Here is a 25,827-nt window from a genome sequence, read left to right on the forward strand (position 1 = left end):
AATTCACATGTGTGACTTCACATGTGACTTTTTCTGTGAAGAGTAGGGGAGAGGTAGACATCAGCATCACTTTATTCCGAAGCAGAAGACATTTTTCATGTCGTGGCGTTTGCGTTGTTTGAGATTGAATGAAGTTGTAAAGGTCAGTAGTGGTTCAGAAAGCGAGTGGGTGTACAAGCACAGAGCCTGGCTGGAGCGGTGGAGGTAGGTAGCGTCAGTAGTGGACTAGCGCAGGCATCATTAGTATGTCTAATGTGTCATTATGAGCGGCTAGCTCCAGGGGCTGGACTGCAGCTGTCACACAGCATCATCTCAGAAGCTGACAGCCAGACACACACAGCACACACACACACCGCATAAATTACAGGCAATTAAAACGCCCCGGCTGTGATGTGCCCGCTCCGCTGCCCGTGTGTCACATGTCAGGTGTGTGAGTCTGCATGTGTATGTGTTCCAAGAGTTGTATATATGTGTGTTTGGTCCAAGGGAGGAAAGTGAGGCACAGGCTGTGGCATACACACACACACACACACACACACACACACACACACACACACACATGCACAGTGATGCAACAAACTCCAATTACATGCACCTTTGCATGTTAATGGCCCTAAATGGCAAAAAGAAGTAACTTGTTGAATTTCGATGACTTCAAAACTGATACATTCTGTCACGTGACGTGACTGAGTGTAAAATTGCTTTCTTAGTGGAGGTGGTGAGGATCACCAGGCAAGAAAGTTGGATTGATCGTTGATCAATCCAACTTTCTTGCCCGACTGCAAATATTTATGACAAACTTTGAAAACTGCTGAGGAATGCTCTCCAGTGTTCATACCTGACACCGAACTGAATTTGGGCAAACAGGATGAATTGACAGCACCTAATTTTTTGACATTTCCCTGAGGTTAATCTCTCTAAAAAGAATTTAACCTAAATCATGACTAACACAGTCATGTGATTTTGAAACCTCCTTGAATTACCTGCTTTATTTACAACATAACACGCCTTGTACTTGTTCTGATGCTATTATACAGTACATATCTAAGAAGTGCATTACTTCCAAAACTAAACTAATTAAATTCAAAACTTTTGAAATGTTTACAACGCTACATGGATTTTTGTTTAAGACCGATTTAAAAACCAAAAGAAACCCTGGAAAAACCAGCCAATTTTTAACTGAGCACAGCTAATGAGAGTCCTGAAACTATAATAAGGCACTTTAAGAAAATTTTCCACTAGGAAATTAATTGTTAAAGGACATGAAGCCCAACTGTATTTGGTAAAGTAGACAGAATGCATAGTGAGTGCCTAAAAGAGCAGCTTTTTAGTATGAAGAAACCTTTTGTTGTATGGTGAAGACGACTGGGATGACTGCATTTAAAGCATTCAATTTTTATAATTTAGATAGATATTCAATAAAGACATGTCACTCACATTATCATCATGATTTTGTGTGTGTATGTTAACGTCAGCGACAGCATCAGGATGAAAAGAAATTTAAAGATGGTTGGATCCATTTGATGATATTGTGAATACTACCACACACACACACACACACACACGTACACAAACACATACACATGCGCTCCTGACCTCTCTTGCTGACAGATAACAGGCCTGGGGGTTTGGGGGTGCTTTTGGTGAGGGGGTCGCTTACTGCACAAACCCCCACCAGACACATCAACACCCCAAGCATTAGGGCTGGCATATACCTGGGCAGTGCCCACTGGTTGTGTGTATATTTTTGTATGTGTGTGTGTGTGTGTGTGTGTGTGTGTGTGTGTGTATGTGTGTGGAAACGGGGGGTTGGAAGGACACAGCGGGACAAGGAGGACAGGGAGGCGGAGGAGGTGACAGAGAGTGTCTCTGGCAGCCCGACTGCTGGCCTCTGGATACTCTACTTCTACTCCGGGCCGCCAGCCCTTCTCACTGATGCACTAATGAAAGACAAGACAGAGCTGGACGGAAAACACAAGCAGACATACACACACTCATACACATATTACAGAGAGAAAGGGAGAAAGATTCAGTTGCTCAAAAAAGGTCACTTTATAGCATGTGACTCAAAGGGCTAAGGCGTATCGTGACGATATGCGCCTGGACGGGTGACAGCGATGTCATGCGTCTGCTCTGGGGCTGTTGTCTTTGACCCCTGGCTCCATACAGCCCCACTTGACCTTAGAGACACAACTGAAAATGGGTAAATAATATGGATGTTCGGTAATGACCATTTCCAAAGCAGCTGGTGGGGTAATTATTCTGTCTCATCTCTCTCTTTGCCTCTTATGTTCCCTCTCTCTGTGTTTTGCCTCCCTCCATTCGCATCTGTGCGAGTCTCTCATCAGGCAGAGCCGTGACCTAAACAGTTTGTGACAGCTTTCTGGGAGAGTGGAGCTGGAGACTAGGCATGCCTCGCAGACCTGAGAGCAGCAAAGGTTCTCTCACGTCTTTTACAGAAAAATAAATAAAAAATACACACACACACACACACACACACACACACACACACACTTCTTTTGCATCTAAAAAAACAAGCACATATGGACACACATGCTGCCCCAGATACAGCCTTTTATCATACCTCACAAACATGCAAGCGCACGTGTGCACGCATTTAATGGACCCCTTCATTATTCAAAACCTTGTCAGAATGCAGCAGTATGTGTGTCTGTCAATCACTTTCTGCCAGATGGTGAGTTAGTGTAAGAGAGAGTCAGTGTGTGTTACAGAAGGTGAATACAGTATGTGGACCTGATTGAAGACCGTTCACACATTCAGTGTGGCTGTATGTGTCATTCATGATTTAGCATGTAAAGTCCAGTCAATTTTACTCATAAGCTCAAAACAAATGCTCAGTCACTGGAAAACATTTCTCTATAACTCCTGACATTTGGCATTTTCTCCAAAGTCATGACCCTCCAGGCATTTTGAATGTAAGCTGCTGATGAGGGATTTCACAGGCCTTTTGGATTTGGAAGAAAGCCTCTTCCAAATTATGGTATTATAGTGACTTTAACTAACAAAAAACACAATTTAACGTATATTACATTTTTTCTATTTCCCATTTTTGGAGTTTGTCACGGCAAATTGTCATGAGTACATAAGTAAATCAATCAAAAAACTGAACAAAAATTGCTCCCTACCAGTGGGATCCAAGAGGGCATTGGCTGCACCCCAGCGGTGGTAGAAGGCAGCCAGTTCATGGGGGCTTTTGAGGAAGCTGAGGATGTCACTTGGCACCTCCGGTGTTTCTGCGATTGGTTCCTGCTTCACATCTCCACGAGCTTCTGAAGGCAAAGAAGAGGAGGAGGAGGAATTCTGCAGAGTTCCTCCATGTGCCTGGGAAGCTCCATAGTTGTTTCCTGCTATGGAGCTATGGATGATGGTGCTAGGCCTTGTAGCGTTAGCCCGGCCCTGGCTTTGGGAGTTGGGAAGTGGCTGATGAGGGGAACCCCTGGCTCGGCTGTACTCTGCTAGGCCATGTTTGCTAGACAACATGAAACCCAGGCCCTCCTGAGGCATTAAGTAGCGGTCTGCCATCCTGGAAGCTGGAGCGGAGCTGGGGCTTGGGGCTGAGGAACGTGAGAGGGTGCCAGTGCTCTTCTCCAAGGAGCTGGAAGATGACAATGAGCTTCCCCGAGGGTATATATCTACTTTGGGTCTGAAGCGAGAAGGATGACTTTGGTTCTCCATGTGTCTGACATTGCTGCTGCTACTGCTGCTGCTGCTGCTGCCTGGTCGTACAGGGACTCTCCCAGCTTGGGTGCCTGGGGTGGATGAGGAGCCCCTGGAGAGCGAGGAGGAGGGGGAACAGGATGATGACGGCGTAGCTGCTTGACTGCCTGGCCTGTTCTTCTTTAGTGCCTCGTTGGAGGAGGTCGGGGGGCGCGTACGTTGGGCACGCATCAGTGGTGGCAGTGGTGGACACTCCTTCCCCTCCAGGACTGGTGGGGGACCAGTGCGTCTCTTGGAGGATAACAAGCTGTCCCTGGAGCCCTTGGAGCTGTTTTTCAGGGCCCATTTAGGAGCCAGATTGGAGCTACTGCTGTTGATGCGGTGAGCCACAGTCTGGTGCATCCACAGCACCTCGGGGTAGCGAGTGGAGTGGGAGCAAAAGGAGCACTTATGGTTAGGTAGGATCTTCCTGTCCAGGTTTGATGAGGCTGTGCCCCTGTGGCCTTCAGCCCTCACACATAGATCCACTGGGGTCATGCTGGGATCAAGTGGTGAGGATCGAGCGGAAAGGTAAGCAGAAGAAGATGTGGAGTTGTTCAGCCCATGAAGAAGGGCTTTCTTCAACTTGGGGTAACCACTGGGGGTGCCTCTGTCAGAGCTGGAGCTAGGGCTGGGAATGGGGCTGGGTCTGTCTCCAGGGGCAGCCGGGTGTTGGACACGAACATGAGTCAAATAGGCTTGTGACTCGGTTGTAACAAAGTCACACAAGCTGCAGATGTAAGGCTTCTCATCTATAGAGAAGAGAAATGAAAACATAAAGGTCAATGACTGCAAAGGAAATAATGTAGCTTATACTCTTTTCAGAGCTCATTCAGTTCACTGTACCAGATTCATGTTAGTTCAACCAAATGTACTTTTGGTGAACAGCCACCAGGCTGCAGTATTGACCCGTACTCCCATAGTCTATATGGTGCAGCATCATCACAAACTATCACTATCAAACATAAACATAGAGTTTAATATCCTCTTTGATACTATAACTTCAAAAATGTAATATTATGAGCTTACAAGTTGATATTTATTGTAAGAATCTTGTACTGGATTGCATTACACAATACAGGTGTTCACTCCATTGAGTCAACATTGAGGATTCCTGAAGTGCAGCTTTATTAATTCCCCACAAGGTGGCGTATATGTCCCATTTTTCTCAAGTGAATTCTACTGTTGTCACTGGAAAACTTTATGTATGAATCTGAGAATCAGAATAAGGATTTAAATATGAATCATTTTTATAGTGATAGTAGCAGTTGTATTCAGTAGTTGTCAAAAGGTTATAAAACTCAAAGCAATGTAAAACATGAAAATAGTGAAACTGGATTTCAGAGGTTTTGATTTAAAAAACAAACAAACCCTGAAATCAGACAAAAGCTCATTTAATGGAGCATTATATTATCCTACGCACACACGAAGGCTCCCTTGATCTAATGCATCAGATACTGTAAGTAGCATATTATTGTACTCTCCACTACCCCTCCCCTGTTTTACAACAACACCAGTAACCTGCCATCTGTTTTTCATTTGGCTTCCTGTTGGCAACACTGGCCAACACACACACAGCTCAGACTCTGCCAAGGTGAAGCCCCACAGCTGCCTGGGCAGTTTAGCAAGCGGGGTGGTTAGACTGATGTGTACTGTTTATCAGGCCAATGTGGGTTATCTTTAACCAAAGTTAGTCAGTTTTCTATAAACAATGTTTTAAGACATTTAATTATTAGACCAAATATTCTTCACACCCAAAATATAAGTAAGTATCACTGCAATCACTCTCACTTATTCACATATTAAATTAAAGCAAAACATTCCATATATATTCAGACTGTCACTACAGGAACAATTTGTCCTGTAAAAGGTGGAGTAAACAGAATCCCGGAAATATACACCACAAAAATCTAAGATATCCATGAGCCCATGTCACTGAAACCTACAAAAGTAACCCCAATTTCTCTCTTGTATAGAGCTGTTCAAAAGAATGCACAGATGTCAGCTCTCATCATGAGCAAAACTGAATGGAAAAATTCCCACAGTTGTAGAGGTGTATCGGGCAAAGTTTCAATATCCACAGCCTGTAAATATATTTTATTTCATGACAATCACCACAGAGTAAAATGTCATTAATCCATAATCACTATAACTGATTTGTCTAAGAGCCTATCATTTTGGTTTATGCATGTGTATGCTGTCATTTCTCATTGGCATTCACAAAAAGTAGCTAAATGGCTGTAAGGGACATCAACGTATTTGGGACGAGTGTGTCCTCTGAGTGTCTCTTTCCCCATTGCCTGCATCCATTGGGAGGTGACTCTATAAATAACCAATCCCTCAGACATCAGGTTGCATGGCTGGCTCAATGGTAAGAGGAGTGGATGAGTGACAGTGGAAGTGTCACAGGAGGTAACTTTAGAGATTGGGGAAGAGTCAGATGGGACAGGGAAGAAAAGTAAAGAGGAAAAGGATGGACGTATGGACAGAGGTCTTCACATCTCAACAGGAATATTCTTCAGGTAAACTCTGAATTCATGGAATCTTTTTGTGTAAGTTGGTTCTGTCTCCCAAAACCCCCACAAAATTTCATTAAAAAACAGATAAAAACAATCTATATATTCATTCCAATTTTACTATATTTCCCGATGTCACAGGTTTTGGTAAACACCAAAACAAACCTGAATTTAATAAAGATTTTGTTTCTCATTAAATAATTACTGTACCACAGTGTATATATTCAGATAAAAAAGATCTCAGACCCCAAATATGATTGCTGAAACCAGACACCAGGGTATCAATTTCTTCTAAATTTCCCATGGTTTTGGAGAGTGAATACTCTAGTCTACAGTGCACTTATTACTATAGATGAAGCTATCCACAACTTTAACTGCTGACTTAAGGGTTGTCTTTCCACTCATGCTAATAACTGGATGTTATACAATGAGCAAAATCAGTAGCATTGTTGATTATGGAAGAAAACAAAAACAGATTTTCATAGCAAAGGCATAAAAAGGAGAGCAAAAAACATATTCTCACGCAGATAAGGGGGGTGAGGGGAGTTTCCTGAGACAGGAAGACCTGAAATAGCACACAGCTCGATCAGGCCTGAAGAAATGTTGCTGCTATTTTTGAATGTCTGTACTAACAGGGAAGAATGGAAACAATCACTACACTTCTCAGCACACTATCATAACCTGTACAGTGTTTTGAATAGACTTGGAAGTTAAAATACAAAGCTAGAGAGCTTCTAAACACTCCATATACAGGAACTCTTCCTTATTTTTTCAGCCATGATTATAGGTGTCTGCCCTTGCATGGGTAGGTTTTCTTTTTTTGCTCTGCAGTGTTTATTGGTTGTGGAGGTGAAAAAATGATAGGCATTCCAAAAATGCCCTCTACTGACATGCCACTAACAGGCACAAAGTTTCATTTAACTGTTAACTTCATTGCTGTGTGATACAAAATAATTGAACTCTTGTAAACAGAATTTCCAGTGGCAGTTAAAGTTTATTGACTATATTTGATGTTATTTGTGTGCAGCACTCTATAAAAAAAAAACTGAAGTCAGATGTAGTTTTGATATTAAGCCACATGGTGGCTCCAGTTCCCATTCCAAGGAGACTGATGAGTTGAGGAACTGCACTTTAACAAAGCACATTTCATCAACAGATGTTTACTACAGGGTGACAGAGTCAGAGGCCTGGAGTGGGAGGCTTGTAAAGGGCTACAGTCATTTCTGCTACTAAAAAATCCTGCAGCCTGTGTTTCTTAGTGTATGCTTTCAGCTTTCATTTACTTTATGACATTTACACTTTATGCTTAAAATGCTTTATGCTTATGCTAGAAAATTAAGTCAGAATCTTAAAAGAGAAGAGGAGTAAAGGTTTAGATGGTATCGGTGCACATGAGCAACAAATGAAACAGCGACAATCTTCAGTGCTATAACATCTCCCTTTGTTTTTTAGCTTAAAAAAATGGTTTAATAAAAAAAATAACATTTTCTTAGATGAGTATGAACTAACCTGCAAGCTCTCCTGAGTTTGCGGTGCCCATCTCGGATGCCTGGTCTCCAAGGGTGGAGGCTGGTGGAGAATCTCCATACCCCGGGGTGCTGGGCCGGCTTGGCGAGCCTGACTCTGGATCACTGGTGGAGCCCCATCTGTCGTTTCTTGCGGTTCTTTCTTTCTCTCCGACAGATGCCCTGCCTCCATCCTTCCTGTGGACCCGCTGGTGGACAATCATCTGATGACGACTGCGGAAGACCTTCCCGCACTCAAAGCACTCATTGGATTTGGAAGAGGCTTGAGACTGGGATGATCGTCTTCGGTCCTGGCGAGACGAAGGTCTGTACTCAGAGTCGCTGAGGCTCTCTGGTGTCCGGTCCCCTGAAGAAGCGTGGCTTCCCAAACCAGAGCTGCTGCGTCGTCCCGAGCTGCGTTTCTCTTGGCCTTGCAGAACATAACGGCTGCTCTCTTTCTCAAAAACTACAGCAGCTCCAGCAAGGGCCTCCTCCCCCAGACTTCCTCCCCCATAGGAGGCCTTGTAACTAGGCTCCACTGGCTCCACAACTCTTCCTTTAGTGGCTAATTGCCAGGCCTGGTAGCTGCAAACTGGATCAAGCTCCGGGATTCTTTGACCCAGCATCTTCTTCTCCCTCTCCTCCTCTTCATCTAGAGTCTTTTCCTCAACACACTGGAGGTTTAAGTAGTCAAGGAAACGTCTTTTAGCAGCTGGTGAGTCCTCATCATCACTTGGTCTGCACTGGTTCTGGGATTTCCTGTCAGAGCTGAGACTGTGGACTTTATCATGGGCCCTCAGGCTTTCTCTGTTGTGAAACAGGTTCCCACATTTGGAACACATTTGATAGATGGATGTAACAGAGCCTGTAACAATATCAGGATCCTGGGCTACATCATTGATGGTGGCTGGATGTTCAGCAGAATCTAATTTTGGCCGTGACCTGGATTTGGTGTTGTGTGTTTTCATGTGAGATTTGAGAAACCAAGCTTCGCGGAACCGTCGTCCACAAATACGGCAGCAGTGGTCCAGGATCCCTGCATGTTTCTTCATGTGTGACTTTAGAAACCAGGCTTGAGTGAAGACCTGGCCACAGGTCTCACAAGGAAAGGTCCCATCATTCTGGGGTTGGATGACATCAGGTTCGGCCACAGCCTCTTCCTTAACATTGGTCTCCTCCTCTGTGTCTACAGTGATGTGGACCTTCTCGATGTGGCTGAGGAGCTGGTCTTCCCGATGGGCCTCATAGCCACATAGACGGCAACAGTAAGGCCGCTGGTCAGTAACGGACTTCTCTCTTTTCATGCTCCTCACAGGCACTTTCCTCCGACTATCCTCTGCACTATCCCCATTGATCATCCGGTTACAGGCTGAGCTGCTCTTGGTTGGACTTGTGCCTCCATCAAGACCCTCTGAAACACTCATCTCCTCCTCCTCGGCTCCTCCCTCTTCATCGTCATTGGAGTGGTGGCTGGAGAGCGTGCCTAGTTTGTGGCTGCGGATGTGGACTTTGAGGTTGCCCTTCTGAGAGGCCCTGTGGTCACAGTAGGGGCATTTGTAAGGGCGTGCACCCGTGTGGCGTCTCATATGCTGCGACAAAGAGCTGAGGAACGGGAAGCTGCGTCCACAAATGTTGCAGTCGTATGCCCCAGGTATTTTGTCATCCTCACCCTCAACGTTGTTTCCAGGCTTGGCTTTGTCTCCAGCTAGCTTCTCTTTCTGACCTACTGCCTGGGTCTCCATCATCTCCACACTGTCTCTAGGATTCATTGTACGAACTAATCTACCCTAATTACCTGGCCTTCCACACGCTCAATAAAATTTCAAACTATTGCTATCTGCAGTTGCACATCTAGAAATGTCTAGTGTGCATCTGTTGGTCAGTTAAAATGCTATCTGCCTTCAGTCATCCAGAGATCAAGCTGCTAACACAACAGCTCATTCAGCACTGTCCAATTACTGGACGCAATACCATCTCTCCATCTTCATCTAGCACTGTCAGTGAATCAGTGACTCAAACTATCTGGTTGCTACTGACACCATATGAAGCAACTTCTGTGTTATTTAGACACATGTAGTAAAATGTAATCAGTCTAAATAGGTGGTAGCATGAAATGAGATTTCTGAGATTTAACTATCTTAGAATAAAGTGAAAGTTTGTTCTCAGTTTCAGGGCATCATTGTGTCAGTAGTGAGGACTTTTGAGAGGTTTCTGCATCAGGGTAGCTTATCTGCCACACTTCTTTTATTCATTTCTTTGGCTTCTCTTTTCCATCTTCAGTTTTTACATGTATCAGCAGCTTTCAGGTCATGTATATCATCCACCTGCAAATGAAAAAGAAATAGAAAGAGGGAGGGTGACAGACATTGGGGAAGAGGGTGAGAAAAGAAACAAAGAAAATGTTAGTAAAGCATACCTATTTCAAAGACATTCGTTTTCAGAAACAGCAGTTACAATTTACATACACAGCTTAGCAAGCCAATTCACAGTATGATCTACATGTGTTTGTAGTGTAGCTGTGAATTAAAAGGAAAAACAAAGACCTTACATTAGTGATCATCAATTCAGCAATACAAATAAAATTGAAGATTATGTTTTTAGAAACGTGTGAATTTGTGCTATTTGGGTAGGACAACGAAACTCAACACATAATTTATCTCCTTCTATAAACAGATTGTTCACCCCTTCCTAAACCCCCAAATTCCATTGTAGATTGAAACACCTAAGCCATCTTGTAATGTGTATCAGTTTAATTTACCTCAACAGGATTTACATTGGTATAAATTGAGTGTAGGTGGGTTAATCCTCTTTAAATTTGTGTATGCACGTGCATGTGTGTGATTGTGCATGAGCTGTGCAGGGCTTGGGGGCTCTGACGCCACACTGGCTGAGTCGACACTTTACACAATCAGGATGGCGGGGGGGTGGGGTGGGGTGGGGTGGGGGGGTTGGGAGGTGGGGTGGGGGTGGGGGGGGGCATGTTCACATCAGCAAGATCAGCAGTGCCACCATATTCCCTCCCAATACTGGCCTCATGCACCCACCTCAACTGACACTATCACATGACAGGGATCTTAAGTACACAACAGGAAGTGGCTCTTCAGACAGTTTGCTTTGCTCTGTTTCTCAAACTGGAGTTGAATGGGGTCAGGGAGAGAGTCAGATAGAAAGAGAAAGCGAGAGAATGATAAGACAGGGACTTTAACAGTGTTGACTAATTTGGTATTGCACATAAATTCTTTACTGGGTGGAATATTTCCATGATTTTTTTTTTTTGCCAGTTTGTTCAACTGCTGTTGTTTTTAAATCTTACATTACAATTCTGCTTTAATTTAAATGCATACATTTCTTGCATTATGAAATTGTCAGTTGTTTTGACCACATTATCTATTATTTGTTGCTGCAAAGTCCCAATCACAAAAGGTTAATTACATCTTCATTCTTTTCTCCTCATATCCAACTCATTAAAATTCATCAAATAAGGCACCTTTCTGTAACAGTTTGGCTGACTTAAACTGACACGTTTTAAGTATAAACTGAGATAACAACTTCTAAATTATCAACTCATCAAGAGCAAAACTGTGAAACATGAGAAGAACTTTCCATGGGAAACTAGAGTATTAATTTCAGCTGACGCTAGAGTCTGAAAGTGTGGACTATATGAAATAAGACTGACAGCATTATTACAGGCTATTATATAAAGTGCCACAGCCCATATGCGGAGTTACTGCAAGGCTCTAATTATAAGTGGATAATTGATCATAATCATAAGAGGATAAGGTGGTGGAGGAGGGAAGTTAGCGCAAGAACAATCATATGTCTTAAACTCTTGCACTGAAAATGACTACCCTGTGTCAGAGCCACCTATCTATCTAGCATGATTTATGCTATTGAAATCAGTGCAGCCTCAATGGTTCACCATGCTTCCTCCTGGAGTGCTTAGTAAGCTAGGGCTTTCCAGCTAACAAGTACTGTTCCAGCCAGAAGTGCACCTGTGGCTGACATTACTTTGAAGCAAAGTGTATTATCAGATACAAACCTTTTACTGTCTAAATATAATATACAAGGCTTTACTAACGCTGATCTAAAAAAGGAAAAAAGAGGCACACTATTGGTGCTCACATTTGAAAATACTGTTGCAACTTTTTTTACATTAAAAAAAATACAGCATTAAAATAAGTATGTTAGGGGCATTAATGGGTGTAACTTTGTAATCTGTGTACGTTGTTGTATGTTGTTTGTTGACGTTGTTTGTTATGTACAGTACAGTGTTCAATATATCCGCACAAGTCCAGTGTTTGATAGGAGAATAGACTCATGTATTTGCCTCAGTTGCAAAAATTATAAGACTTAACAACCATACTAGCTCTATCACGCACAACAGTGCTGTGAGCTAAATGCTGATTTCACCATGCTAACATGCTAACAATGACAATGATATTTTTTGAAAAACAATGTATTGGACAAATTAAAATTTTGACCCAAGTGACGGATCTGTCATCCAGAAGATGTTGAAATACTTAACAGGGTAAGTGAAATCTTTGAGTTACTAGTGGTGCTGGAGGTGAGTTCAGGAGGTCACTGAAGTCATTAGAATTCACCGTTTAGCGACCATGACCGAGAAACCCCAAATCTGAGAAGAGTCTGTTCATGAAATGAATAGTGTGAGTGTTACAGGGAAATAAGAGAAAGACTAAATTTAAAAGGAAAGAGCAATAAATGTGACACAGACCTTTTAAAATGAGGAACAAAGAAGCTGATTATCACATCCACCCCATGACATGACAGAGAATCAGGTGATGATGGACATATAACAGCAAAATAAGGAAGAAAAAAAAAAGCCTCTCATCCTCTAGTTTTCCCCTCCATCTGTCCCATCTGCTTTCTGTCTCGACATCCTAATGTTTCTCATTAATACTTTGTCTCATTAATACTTTGTTTCCAGTTCTGGCGCTAAAAACAGAGGATAATGATCGTATTTCCTATTAAATGGCGTTGTTGATTGGGGGTCAGGAGGGCTGGGGGGGTTGAGACTATTCAACAGTAAGCCTGTCATCCACCAGACAGTCACATGTGCAAATTGAAATGTAATGAGATTAACCACCAGAAGGGAAACAATGCAGGCTCCTCCACATACAGGCCGAGGAAAAAAAATGACAAATTGGCTTAAGGAGGAAGAAACTGTCCAGGAGAGACGGACAAGATTACTAACCACAGAAGTAATCATACAAGAAGAGGCATCAAAGCTGTATTAAAGGCCAACATGGTGAAGGATAAATGGATACAGTGTCTTCCTGGAGCTACCAAGAACAGTCCACTTTGTAGACCTTGACTGTCATTGACATCCTCCAGCTAATTAACCTAACACATAGACACACACACACAGGAGGATTCAGAAGATTAGAAACAGAGTGTAGCTGAAATTGGGACTGAATTTGTACAACTAATATTTAATTTCTAACTTAGACTTGGGAATGTCACTGGTCTGTTATGAGACACATCATTAATGGACACTTGTGCTGCCCTAACATGAGTCACTGGGAGTGAATGGAGGCCTATACTCAGCTGATAATGAATGCTATGTCAAACAAAAACAAACAGTTCTTTTTTTCTTTTCTCCTCATCCTTACATGCTCAACCTCTGCCGTTCTGCTTTCTGAACACTGAACCGTAGCAGCTGAGGTCCGACAAGAGGAGGAAATCCGCTCTTATTTTTCCCATCCGTAAGCAACATCTCGGAGCAGCCTGGCTATTTCTGTTTCTAAAGACTCCTGACATACACATCTGGAGTGAATCTTGAAACAAACGGTGTCAAACTGTCTAAGCAGGCCAGCAGAGGAGCAGTGAAGCTATAGGGTTTTCTGTTTCACATCTATTTTCACACATCAGCGTGGTCACAAAGCCAGAGTTTTGACTTAAATACAAAAACAGATTCATGCTTAAAAATTCAGCAGCACCACGACACATAAAAACTATCAGGCAGCAGCCGAGTCTGTAGAAACATTTGATGTTTCTTAGAGGTTTGTCTTTGCTCTCTGAGTGAAACAACTTAATCCCTGTCAACAAGTTTAAGTGGACTACAATCCAATTCAAAACTAGGTGGTTTGTTTGACTTTTCTATGCCAGTAATTATTGAAATCTGCTCAAATGCCCCCTCTAGAGGAGACAAATTCAGCATGCACACATTTGTTGCAATAATAAGAAAAGTCTGTTCAAATTTGGTTAGGAAAAAGAGCCTCTTCATGGATGTACTTAATCTATTATTTAAAGAGTGATACAAAGAACCATAAAAGGGTTCAGAAGAAGCCGCTAAACCTCACTGTTTTGCTGTTCTGTGATAGAAAACCACTGTCATCCAGCCAGGAAGCACCTTCATCATTGCAATCATCTCAGAGGCAGCCATGACACAAATCTCCTGCACCCAAGGGTGTGGAGATTGGCTTTCATAACGCACTGACTCACTCACACTGTCACCTTATCACTGATAATGACTGTGGGTCGTTCTCGTGTGGGACATCCTTCACCGGTGATGGGATCTGTGTCCCTCCCACACAGCAGCAGCACAGAGACGAGCATTTGAGGTTAAGAAAAAAATACACAGTGGGGGAAAAAAGAGTGGACCTTCTGTTTAAATACACACACACACACACACACACACACACACACACACACACACACACACATACATGCAGGGAAACTGAGGAATCAAGAAGCAAAACAGAGGGCGCTTTTAATGTTGTCCACACACATCTTTTGAAAGTCTATATGCGCACACTGTGGGCTTTTAACACTGTCTCATACAGGCAGCATTGAAAGCTTAACGGCCCATACAGAGGGCTGCTCACACACACACACACACACACACACACACACACACACACACACACACACACACACACACACACACACATACACTACTTCATGGAGCATAACATACAGAGAGCACTTTACAAAAAACTTTGCTATCGTCTTTACAGTTGCTGGAGTGGAGACATTCAGAGTGGGACAGAGGGAATGGTATGGAGTCTTAAACACACACAAACACACACATTGCAGAGCCAGTGTATTCTCAGACCAATCAATAATCCATTATGAACAAACTGCTCTTCACCTCCCACCCTGCTCTAAACCAGCAGACAAAGAGGTCTGCTGTAAGCTCCACAATGAAGAGGGAGAGGGGTAAAGCACAGCTGGACACACACACACACACACACACACACATACACACACACACACCTACAGGCTGTTTGCAAAACACACTCACTAGAGATTTAGGACAGTTTTAGGGTGACAAACGTGTCAGCTGTGGAACAAAAAAAACTTTTTGCAAACTTTGTGGTTGACAGACAAGGTTCTGTTTCAACTGCTGCTAAGTACTGCTGATTCAGTCACATCCCATAGATCAAGAATTCTGTCTGCAGTTGGAAAAAACAAATATAAAAGTTCCATCTTTCTACTCTGTAGGAACATACACTATAAACAATAAATCAAACATTTATGTACATGGAATATTTCCAAATATTTTAACCTGTATTTTCCAAGAATCTGCAGGATACATTCTTCTTATATTGTTAACACTATGTACGCCCTCACCCCAGGATTTACTTACATTGCTCACATACTTGCACATAATTACATCTGGCCATGTGTGTGTCCGTGTATGTTTGCAAGCTAGATAAGACAATCTTTTAGAGTCTAAATGCAGCTGTGTCTCTTAAGTTAGTTTTGGCCCAGTTTTGTATTGAATGCTCCCTGACTTAGATCTACTCTGACTCTAGTTTGTGTCCAAAAGTGACTTTAGCTTGGCAGCTCATTTGACTACTGTTTGGCTCCTCTTTAATTCTATTTTAACTCAGATGGCTCTGAGTGTAAGAAAATCTGGCATGTACGTTGATAGTTTGGCTCTAGTGTGATTGACCTGTGTACCAGTGTAGCTCTGGACCGCATGCTGGCTCTAATCTATAAAAACCAGCTTTGGTTTAATCTAACAGAACTTCAGGTCCAGTTGGGAGTTATGTTATAGTTTTGGTCTAGTTTCCCTTCAGTCCGAGTTTGTCCCTGGACTGTCAGAGCAGGTCATGCTCATAAGCAGGAAGAGCAGTGGGGGGCTTTGTGGCATTGTTGGGGTCTCCAATTCCCATCCTATCCCTGGTTCCATCCCTGCCCCCCCATCCCTTAAACCCAGCCAGAACAATAGAGGGGGTCCACGCTGTCTGTCCCTTCTCAAACTCCCCCCCCCCCCCCCCTCTGATAAATAGGCTGAGAGGGGATCCTGCCTGCCTACTCTATTTGCGTGAGAAGGGCCATTGGATAGAATAGAGTCCACTGGGTCTGTGTGTATGTGTGTGTGTAGGAAGTAGCAGGTGTTTGGGTCAATACTGTCATGTTACATTTTGGTGACCGGTCCATGCTAGTGGGATTACTGGACGGGTCAGAAGAAAAAGGGGATGGTTCTCAGCCCTATAGACTATGACTACTATACACCAACAAAACACCATGTAGTCAGTGATACAAATCGGATAAAAACAACTATCTATTCAGACTTACTGGTTTTCATTATAACTGGTGGTTTGTACCTGTATGCTGCTGCATGCCTGTTGCATCACGTAAATACTATTGTGTTTTTTTCTTGTCTTTTTTTTTCTTTTCTTTTTGGATTTTTACGCTGTCAGGTCTCCAATGGAAAGAGAACAATGATCAAAATAAGACTAAAATATATATATAAAAAAAACATTTCCAGGGTCACAACAGCTTGAGTCTAATATCTCAATTGTCCATTTATTTGCTGGTACCAAATTATGATTCCATGCATTTTCTGCTTGTGAATTGTTTTCTCTTCATTATCGTACTAAACTTATCAGCATGGAGGAGTACCTGCTTCTATAATTTAGCTCAGTTTAAAGCCAACAAGAGCTGCCTTCTCTCAAGGGTCCGACCATCTCCAGCTTCCTCTGGGACTGTGTGGGTTTGCGTGTGTGTGTTTGCATGTGTGTCTGTGTGTACGTGCATGCATGCTTCCCTCCCCCCTCTTCTTCTAAAACTCTGCCTGTTTTTCTCACACCGCTCGTTAACCCCTGGGTGCTCCTGCCCATAGAGCCCCTCCTCCCTCTGCAGCACAGCAGCATTCCTCACACACACACACACACACACACACACACACACACACTGAGATCTACTGTCACTGTGCAACACAGACTAAACTCATTACAATCATGATCTAAATGAGAACTCAGAGTTCACAAACAATAGATATGCTTACTGCAGAAATGCTTCTTGTGCAGGGTCATCGGTTTTCCTCATTCACCACCAAACTCCTAAACCCAGCTTTAACCCTGACCAAGACCTTAATCTAACCCCAAACCTAAATCCAAATCTTAATCCTTAAGCATTAGAATAGGTGTAGGGATGATCAAAATATCCTTACGTAACAGGATCTTTCTTATTTTCCTTACAAGGATAGACATTTAAGAAAGCTTAAACATTCATTCTCTGTACACAAATACAGGTCATTTAGAAAGTTACAACCATGCATGATCAAAGATAAGATTTCACTGTTTACTGTTCTGATCCATGCAAATGCCCGCATAACCAGTTCCCATCTATGCTTTCCCTCCTGTTGAAAGTGAAGGCATACATAGGCAATAGGGGCAGGACGGAGCAGAAAGAGAGCAGGAGCAGAGGTAAAGCAAGCGCTACTGCAACTTGTTGGCGTAAAAAGCGATGAAAGCAGAAGAGGCACTCCGGGTAATAGTGTTCGATTTAAATCTAAATTGAAACTCCATCTCTTTTCACTCCATGCCCGACTGTCCACTCTTCTCAGAACTCTCCCAGTCTTCTCCCTCCTCTTCCTCGCTCTCCTCTGCGCTCCTCCATCCGTCTGCGGCCCTGAACAACCTCCGCAACTGAACCTAAATCAGTCTCTCTGAAGTGTAATTAGACCGGTGACCTCAAAGCTGGCCACCAGTCTTTCACACTGTCACACTTTCTGATGCAACCGTTTTATTTTGCTGCTCGCTGCGGCGAGATGTCCCAGCGGTTAGTGGGTTTTACACGCACACACATCCCTCACACACACACACAAACAACAATAGGGGAAGGATTTGTTCCGGTGTTGCAGAATTACCTGCCAAAGTGCCCTTTAGCAAGACAGAGCATACACCCTAGTGTACTCATTTTCAAATTAATCAAATGGAGAAGACCAAAAAGTCAGCTGCTGCCTGCAAGTGTTTATCTTTGGTCGAGCATAAAAGGTAAATACAGCAGCATGAAGACAACACATCAACAAGACAACAACCAAGAGTTTCAATTTGGAATTTGGTCGACTCATTAATGATAACCTGAGGCTGATAAAATATACCACAGACGTCATTGTCATTTCACACAGCAAAATTGATGTAAGAAGCTTATGTTATACTCTCATTGCACCAGGTGAGAAGGAAAAAAAATAATTTGAACTTCTACGGACTAATGAAGGGCATCATATCAGAAACACAAAACATCTAAAGCAGAAAACAGATCTGTTTACAAGAAAATAAACTTGTAAAATGTAAGCATACCGATGTCAGGCAAACACATGGAGGATTTTAATATCTGTCGTCTCACAATAACTGAACTAATCATCAACGCGTACTTCTAAAAACAAGATAACAAGCCGAGGTATTGCATACGCACTCTGATATGTAGATATTCAATTTCTGATTTGTATGATGATTATCTGCGCATGAAAGCAGTATATACTGTATGTTTGAATTTCCTTTGCCTTCTCATTTAGTTACTTGTTGTTGTTCCTTGCTGTGTACCATGTTTTCAAACCTGTCTTTACCTCGAGGTGAAATCTGAAGAACACATCCTGTAACAGTTGTCAAGAGGAGATATGAGAAACATAGCAGGGCAACAGACTGCTTTTGACTCTTCCTTGCTGCCTGCACACAAACACACACAAACTGGCAGGCAGGATGGGAGGGTTTCCACAGAAATCTCCTGATGGCTCTACTACAGAGAGAGTGTGTGGGCTCAAACAGGCAGTTGTTGTTGCGAGGTGGTTCACACACTGCTCTAAAGAACAAACACACACGCCAGAAAAAAAAAAGAGGAAAAAAAAACATACTAAGACAGATTATAAAGAAGCACAACTCCAAACAAAGTAACCTGTAGATAGAATCCAGTTTCATCCTCTGAAAAAGTGTTATTGTGTACAGTACATTTTATTGAGTATTGAACCCTTTCTCTCTGTGTGCATACGTATATGTAAAGGCGTGTGCTACCATAGGAAATAAAAAGCAGTACCATATACTGTAGGTTCACTATATATTAGATTTTGAGTATCACAGAGATGCTATAAATCTCTATAGGATTATCAAAGAATCATTAGGAAATTATTGTGATACCGTTTGAGCTAAAACTACCATAAAACATAATATGGTCACTATAAAGTCACTATAAAGTCACTGTTGAGTTACAAACCAAACCGAACAAAATGGCCACTGACACCGTTAAGTCTCAACTATATAGTGATAATGATTAAGACTATTTATTTCCATTATTGACATATATCACAATATGGCAAATATAAGCATCATATATCTTTGTGCATGTAAAACAAGAACTTCGATGGCTGTTTTTGTTAGTTTTTCATTACAATGTGACACCCTTACCTCATTACTGTGCACCACACAGACAATGCTAAGACATAGCATATATAATGTTATGAGAAATATTACAGTAAAACTACAGGAGATATTTCTAATTTGTAGTATCACAGACACAAGTTCTCCATAAGAATGTTATAGAAATGTTAGTTTTCTTGCTGAGAGATGAGAAGATTAATACTACTCTCATATCTGTAAGGTTAATACAGCTACTGCCAGCAGCTGGTTAGCTTAGCTTAGCACGAAGACTGTAAACAAAAGGAAACAGGTAGCCTGACTCTGTCCAAATGTGACTAAATATGCCTACCAGCACATATAAATCTCCCTAATCAACTTTGTTTAATCCATCTAAAACACAAAGAGTACAACTGACATAGTGAGTCACTGTATCCTGCCAAGAAATACTCTGGTGCTTTACCCCATGAGTCAATTTTACACTTCTGTTTTTGTACGGATTAAACAAACAAGATACCTCATGTTAATCGGTGAGCTTTGGTGGTGGTAGAGGATTTTGTTACCATTTGACCTGTTTTTACTTGTTTGTTCCCTAAGTCAACCACAGCTGGTGGTAGCTTCATAACTGCTGTACTGACAATCTTCTCATCTTTTCTCCAAAATGTCAAACTATTCCATTTAGACAGATGCAACCAAAAATAGTTTACCATTCAGTGTAATAAGATTCCTATAAATTCACTATTATGGACTACAGACATACTTCAAGTCCCTGTGGGAGTGTTATAGGAATATGAAAGTGATACCATTGGAAATAAAAAAATGCCACAAAGTGTGTGTGTGTGTGTGGTGTGTGTGTGTGTGTGTTGAAACATCTGCCCAGTATTTCATAGCCAAAAATAATAAGACAGAAGCACCACACAGGAACTCGGATTGCTAGATGAGAATAACAAACGTTGTTAGTATTTTATACGGCACAAAGAGTTTTTCTAGAGAGTGCACTGAAGCTACATGACACACTTCTCTCATACGCAGGCTGACAGGCATTACCGTGAGAGAGAGCTTATGTGGCTACGTGGTCGTGATGGATGGCTGTATAAAAAGAGCTGGAGATCCCATCTGGGTCCCGTCTTATCAGCCTGACTGATTCACATTGATGAAATCATGCCGGCTTGTTAACCTGCCCAGTGGAAAACTCTAAACTAATACACAGGAAAACAAGGCAGCATCTGAAGAGAGAGAGAGAGGGGGGGGGAGAGAGAGAGAGAGAGAGAGAGAGAGAGAGAGAGATGCATGTCAAGGAGAGTAGAAAAGGCAGAGCAAATAATGAGAGGGAGGGCAGCAGAGGGAAGATAAGTGGTAAGTAGTGATGTAAAGTCACGGCAGGAGATGGATTGGGATAATAAGAGCTGACTGAGAGGGAGAGAGAGAGTGAGATGTGGGAGATCGAGGGAGACAAAGAGCAAGACAGAGAGAGAAAAGGTGGCTGAGGGCTGCACTCTGCAAAAAATGTCCATCTTACAGGACTGCTCTGACTTTTTTAGGAAGTATTGATCAAAAAACAAATGTGTCATTCTGGTTATTAGCTTTGTATAGTGTTTTCTCACCAGGGCCAGCTAAAGGCCCTGGTGAAAGAAAGAAAAAGAAAAAGAAAGAAAGAAATACACTTTGCACACCTGTTCCTCACATGTTCTGTCTTATGTTAACATTAAAAGGCTGTTTTGTGTGTAGATGTTTCATTTGTAGTAGCTAGCTAGCTAAGTGCCAATAAAGCTAATGCTAGATAATGATGGTGCCATAGCTGCTAGACTCAGATACAGATTGAATCTGAATACAAAGCCAGTAGCTAGTTATCTGGATAACTGCTCCTTCCTAGAACGTAATGCATTGTGCCAAAATTTTGCTGACCAATATCAGTCATAATGGCTTATGCTATATCCATGAAAACATAGATTTCTGCTCTGGGTTGCACCAGCTATCTGTAAATTCTCTCCTTAGTGTGAAAAGTCGACACTAGAGGCTTAGTAACAACTAGTTAGTTTGTAACTAAATCAGCTATTAAAATTGGTTGCACCATGATTACTTGGGGTATAACCTAACTAGTTTGGACATAGTCATAACTAAGGCATGTGGCCAATCAACAATCAAAGATAGAGCTCTATCGTCATGGTTACCGCGCGCATTAGCTTTCTGGCTGGCATGACCCACTTGGCATTGTAGCACATCATAGTAAGCTCGATCAATATTGACATATCATATCAATAAATTAGGTCTCTACTGGATTACTGTGTTGCAAAATGGCATGCAGTCAATGAAAAAATGATGCTATGTGATAGAAAAAGTGCTGTTTTGACGATTAGTGAGTATCATTTTGTGACATTTTATGATTTATACCTACCATGGGAGCATGTGTAACTATATAGTTGTTTCTTACAGTTATGTTGTAACTTTTCTCCGTGGTGCAATCGTTTTTATTTTACTTATGTATAAATCACAATTTAGTTATAATTTATGTTATAACTAAGTTTGAACTTACATATAGCTTGTGCAACAGGATGCAGCAGTTCTTTGTCCTACTATGCAGCTACATGTTGTTGCTTGTAATAGGCTACTATCTACTCTATAACTGTCCAGATGCATTCAGGAAATATTTGCAGAAGCCCCCAGCTGCTGGAGAAGGGACATCTGATCTCCCATCTACACCCCTCTCTGAAGCATGTAAATTCAGCCAATCATTTGTGGTCTCTGTGTAATTGAAAATACACTGCTATGTTATCATTATTATTATTATTATTATTATATTACTATATAGGCTTTAGTTTATAAAGAGCAACAGCTCTTAGAGGGCTACATGTATGTAATCAACATTTTTATTATTATCATTATTGTTGAATGTCACATTTACACCTTGTTACTAATTAAATGTAGGTCTTAGTTAAATTAAATAAAGTTTATTTGTACAGTGCTACTTTATATGCAGTAGAATGACACAAAGGACTTAATGGATAACAGTATGGATGTACTTTATGTTTGAATACAGCTGCAGGTGAAGCAACAAAAAGTGGTGGTGGAGCTAGAGCCGGCCCTGTTTCTCACTAAAGCTTTTTTTTTTTTATAAGAAAACATGATTGAAACTCTTAATAGCATACTACATGGTTTGTTATGACAGCTATTCTTTGCAGTGTAACCACAGCACAGGAAATTGGCCAGGATCCATTCTCTCAACATTCATCCAATAGTCCAACAGAGACAATCTGCTAGTATAGTTAAACTCTAACTCCCCCTCGTCCCCCAATCAACCGACCCCGTACTGTACAAATGTGGGTGTGTATGCAACATGCACGTGACTTGTATGTGTGTATTCATCAGATCTGTGTGTAGGTTTGTGTGTGGGTGGGTGGCTTTATGTGGGAAATGGCAAGTTCTCAAGAAAATTTGAGTTACTTTTTCCTCTGTTTTGACAGATTCAGTTTAAAAACATTAAAAATCACAGAAATCTCCCACTAAAGAGCCGAAATAACATTTAAAAGAATCGCTTTAATTCCTTAAGTGTCTGTAAACAGCTGTCTCAAGAGGTTTGACTGGAAAAGCCAATTCATAAAGGTTGCTACTAAAAGTAACGTTGACATATGAAAAGGTTTCTTTACAAAATCTGACAAAAAAAGAAGATAAACACAGAAAAAACCTCAACTATCTAGCTAAAGTCCTCATTCCTCCATTTCACTTCTGCTGCAGGTGGTCTTAAGAAAACCAGATCACAGCATCCTGTTGGTAAACAAACAGCATTCCTCAACCCACCTGTTTACAATAAACTTGCTGGCAAAACCTGATCTACACTAGTTGCTGTGTTTAGTCAGTAGCAGATTTACCAGAATTACACCCCACGAAGCACAGAGCACTTACACTGGCACGAAGGGATATTATTAGTAATGGTAACGATTACTGTCAAGTGAAAAATATGAGTCCACTTTCTAGGTTTTTATTTTAATGAAAGGACAATGCCCACCATCAGTCTGTCCACCACTTTGGTTCAGATTGAAAAATCTCAACAGCTATTGGATGTCTGTGAAATGTTGTACAGACCTTCATGTTTCCGACAGGGTGAGGCCTACTGACTTTGGTGGTCCTGACTTTTCTCTGTTGCCATTGTGACCTTGACATTTATGTTTGTGATGTGGTTATGAGTGAAAAGTCTCAACAACTATTACATGGATTGCCATGAAATTTGGTACATATACTCATGAATTGTAATCACTTTGGTGACCCCTTGACATTTCACGTAGCATCATCATTAGGTCAAATAATCAATAATACCAAATACAAACAAATAAAAAAACTAATGACATCCTCGTCAGCCACTTTGTGTTTAGTGCTAATTAGCAAAAGTTAGCATGCTAAGATGCTAAACAAAGATAGTAAGCATAGTAAAAAAAATATACGTACTAAACATCAGCATGTCATCATTGTCACTGGGAGCATATTAGCATGCTTGCATTAGCATTTACTACCTCAAGCAACACTTTGCCTAATTACAGCCTAACAGAACCATCTGCATGGTTGTAGACTTTGATTCTTGTTTTTTTTTTTTTCTTTAGCTCTTACAATGTGCTCATGGAGCTACAGAGCCATATATTTTGTTCATCAATAAAGCTTATGTGAACCATCACTTGAATTCTCTGTTTATGTGTTGCAGCTGTATTGCAGCTGGCAGGAGATAACAGACTGAATTTGAATGTAGTTTGTGTATATGGCACATGTGGTATGTCTATATCCTTTTACTCCTATCCTCTGCTTTTTCAGTTTAACACAGGAAATAGTGACACCAGTGATACATTTACACTTGTCAGTCGGGCCAACTTACTTTATTACTATTTATTAAAAGTAGTAGTAGCAGTTGTCACAGTAGTATTATTGATAGCAATGCTAGTATAACATATCTAGTTTTCAAGTTTTCAGTGGATAGTCATCAGAGGATTTTGCATCTCAAAAAGAATAGATAGAATACATAGCAAATTTTTAACATTCAATTCAAAACTAGTGCAAAACACCACAAAATATCAGCTCTTCTCTGCATGCCACTTAATGTTTAACTGTTAATTCAGAAAAGCAACCGAGGGTAATACAGGAGAAGGCAAATGTTGCGTCAAGCAGATATGTTTACACAGCTTTCCCTGGAGAGATCAGACACTTCCAACGGGAGTTACCTGCATCAGCCAGGCAGCAAAACAGCCATTAAGTCAGCCAACCAGCCAGTCGGCCACTGCTAAAAACCGACAGGCCCTGTTACACAAGAAATAAGAGACAGAGGATTACACACACTGTCATTCTCTCCACATCGCACCAGTGGACAGTTTACCCAACACACTGTACAGAACATAGACTGAACGACTGCAAGATGGGATACTAAAAATGGAGACTACTAACTCCAAGAGAAACATACACGCACACAGACACAAGTCTAGTGGTAAACTTGCATGTATTTGTATGAATGTAAGATAAGCAAATCAAAGAGTGATGTGAACTTTGGAAGAATGACAAACAGTGGAAAATGGAAAGTTTTGGCTAATAATGAAAGAAAAGGAGAGAGTGATTGTAATCAATGTTGTGATTACAACAAATATGATCTGGGAGGTATGATAAGGTTATGAAAGCATCACAATGAGATGCTCTGTTAATGATATGTCTATTGGGAACAGAAAACAACAGAGATTATGAGCTGAACATAGTGTATGACGCAAGTTCAGTTTTTTTCAAACTGCCTATTTGGAATTCTTAGTGAGGTTTTGCTATGGAAATTGTCAATTTAAAATATACTGGATTTTTACACAAATCTATCTGCTGCTTCAGTAAAAATTCCCTTCAAAAATCCCAAGACTGACAAGTACAGCACATAAAATTCCATCTCACATCTATCTAAGACAATTATGGCTGTGGAGCCTGCTGTCCAGGTATTTAAACCTAAGCATACCAACTGCTTGTGGGACTCCTGACTCAAACCTAATAGTGAAATCAATATGCATTTACAATGAGTCATATTAGAATATGTGGCAGAAGACAGCTACAGCCTCAGATAGGAGCTGGTAAACCAATAGCATCTGTAATTTGGAGGTTGCATGAAGATTAAAAAAAACATTTCTACTGATAGAAAAATATAAAAATATTTTTTGGTGTACCTCTAAAAGCACATATTCCAGATGATGAGTTCTAGCTATGTAGTCTATATTTCCTCTGTAATTATATTGGCTGTAGAAAATTGGTTCAGGCGAACATGGTTAGGCTGAACCCCGCCTGCCTCCCTGTTTGAGACTAAGTATGAGATTAGGACTCCATAAATGGGTCAGATGTTTTTTCTATGTGACTTATTGGGGTTTGTTTTTAAGGAGGACAGGCTTTTGTGGCCATTCTTAAGACTATTAATTGGGTGATTTTGTGGAGTTGGTCAGGTATAATCTGATGGGATTAGCAGCTACGCTCTTTAAATAGAGTTCT

General features: G+C 41.4%; 1 protein-coding gene across 4 annotated transcripts in view; it reads right to left on the reverse strand.

Moving 5' to 3' along the window:
• LOC121905143 (zinc finger protein 516-like) overlaps positions 1-25,827 on the reverse strand; it is a 65,560-nt gene that overhangs the window by 7,236 nt on the left and 32,497 nt on the right. For all 4 annotated transcript variants that reach the window (XM_042423159.1, XM_042423157.1, XM_042423158.1 and 1 more), the window contains 2 exons: positions 7,743-10,062; positions 3,147-4,469 (listed from right to left, as the gene is read on the reverse strand). In XM_042423159.1, coding sequence (XP_042279093.1) covers positions 3,147-4,469; positions 7,743-9,507 — 3,088 coding nt within the window. In that variant the 5' untranslated portion in view covers positions 9,508-10,062. The remainder of the gene's footprint in view (positions 1-3,146; positions 4,470-7,742; positions 10,063-25,827) is intronic.

Source organism: Thunnus maccoyii, chromosome 10 (genome assembly GCF_910596095.1).
Source record: "Thunnus maccoyii chromosome 10, fThuMac1.1, whole genome shotgun sequence".
Lineage (NCBI taxonomy): Eukaryota > Metazoa > Chordata > Actinopteri > Scombriformes > Scombridae > Thunnus > Thunnus maccoyii.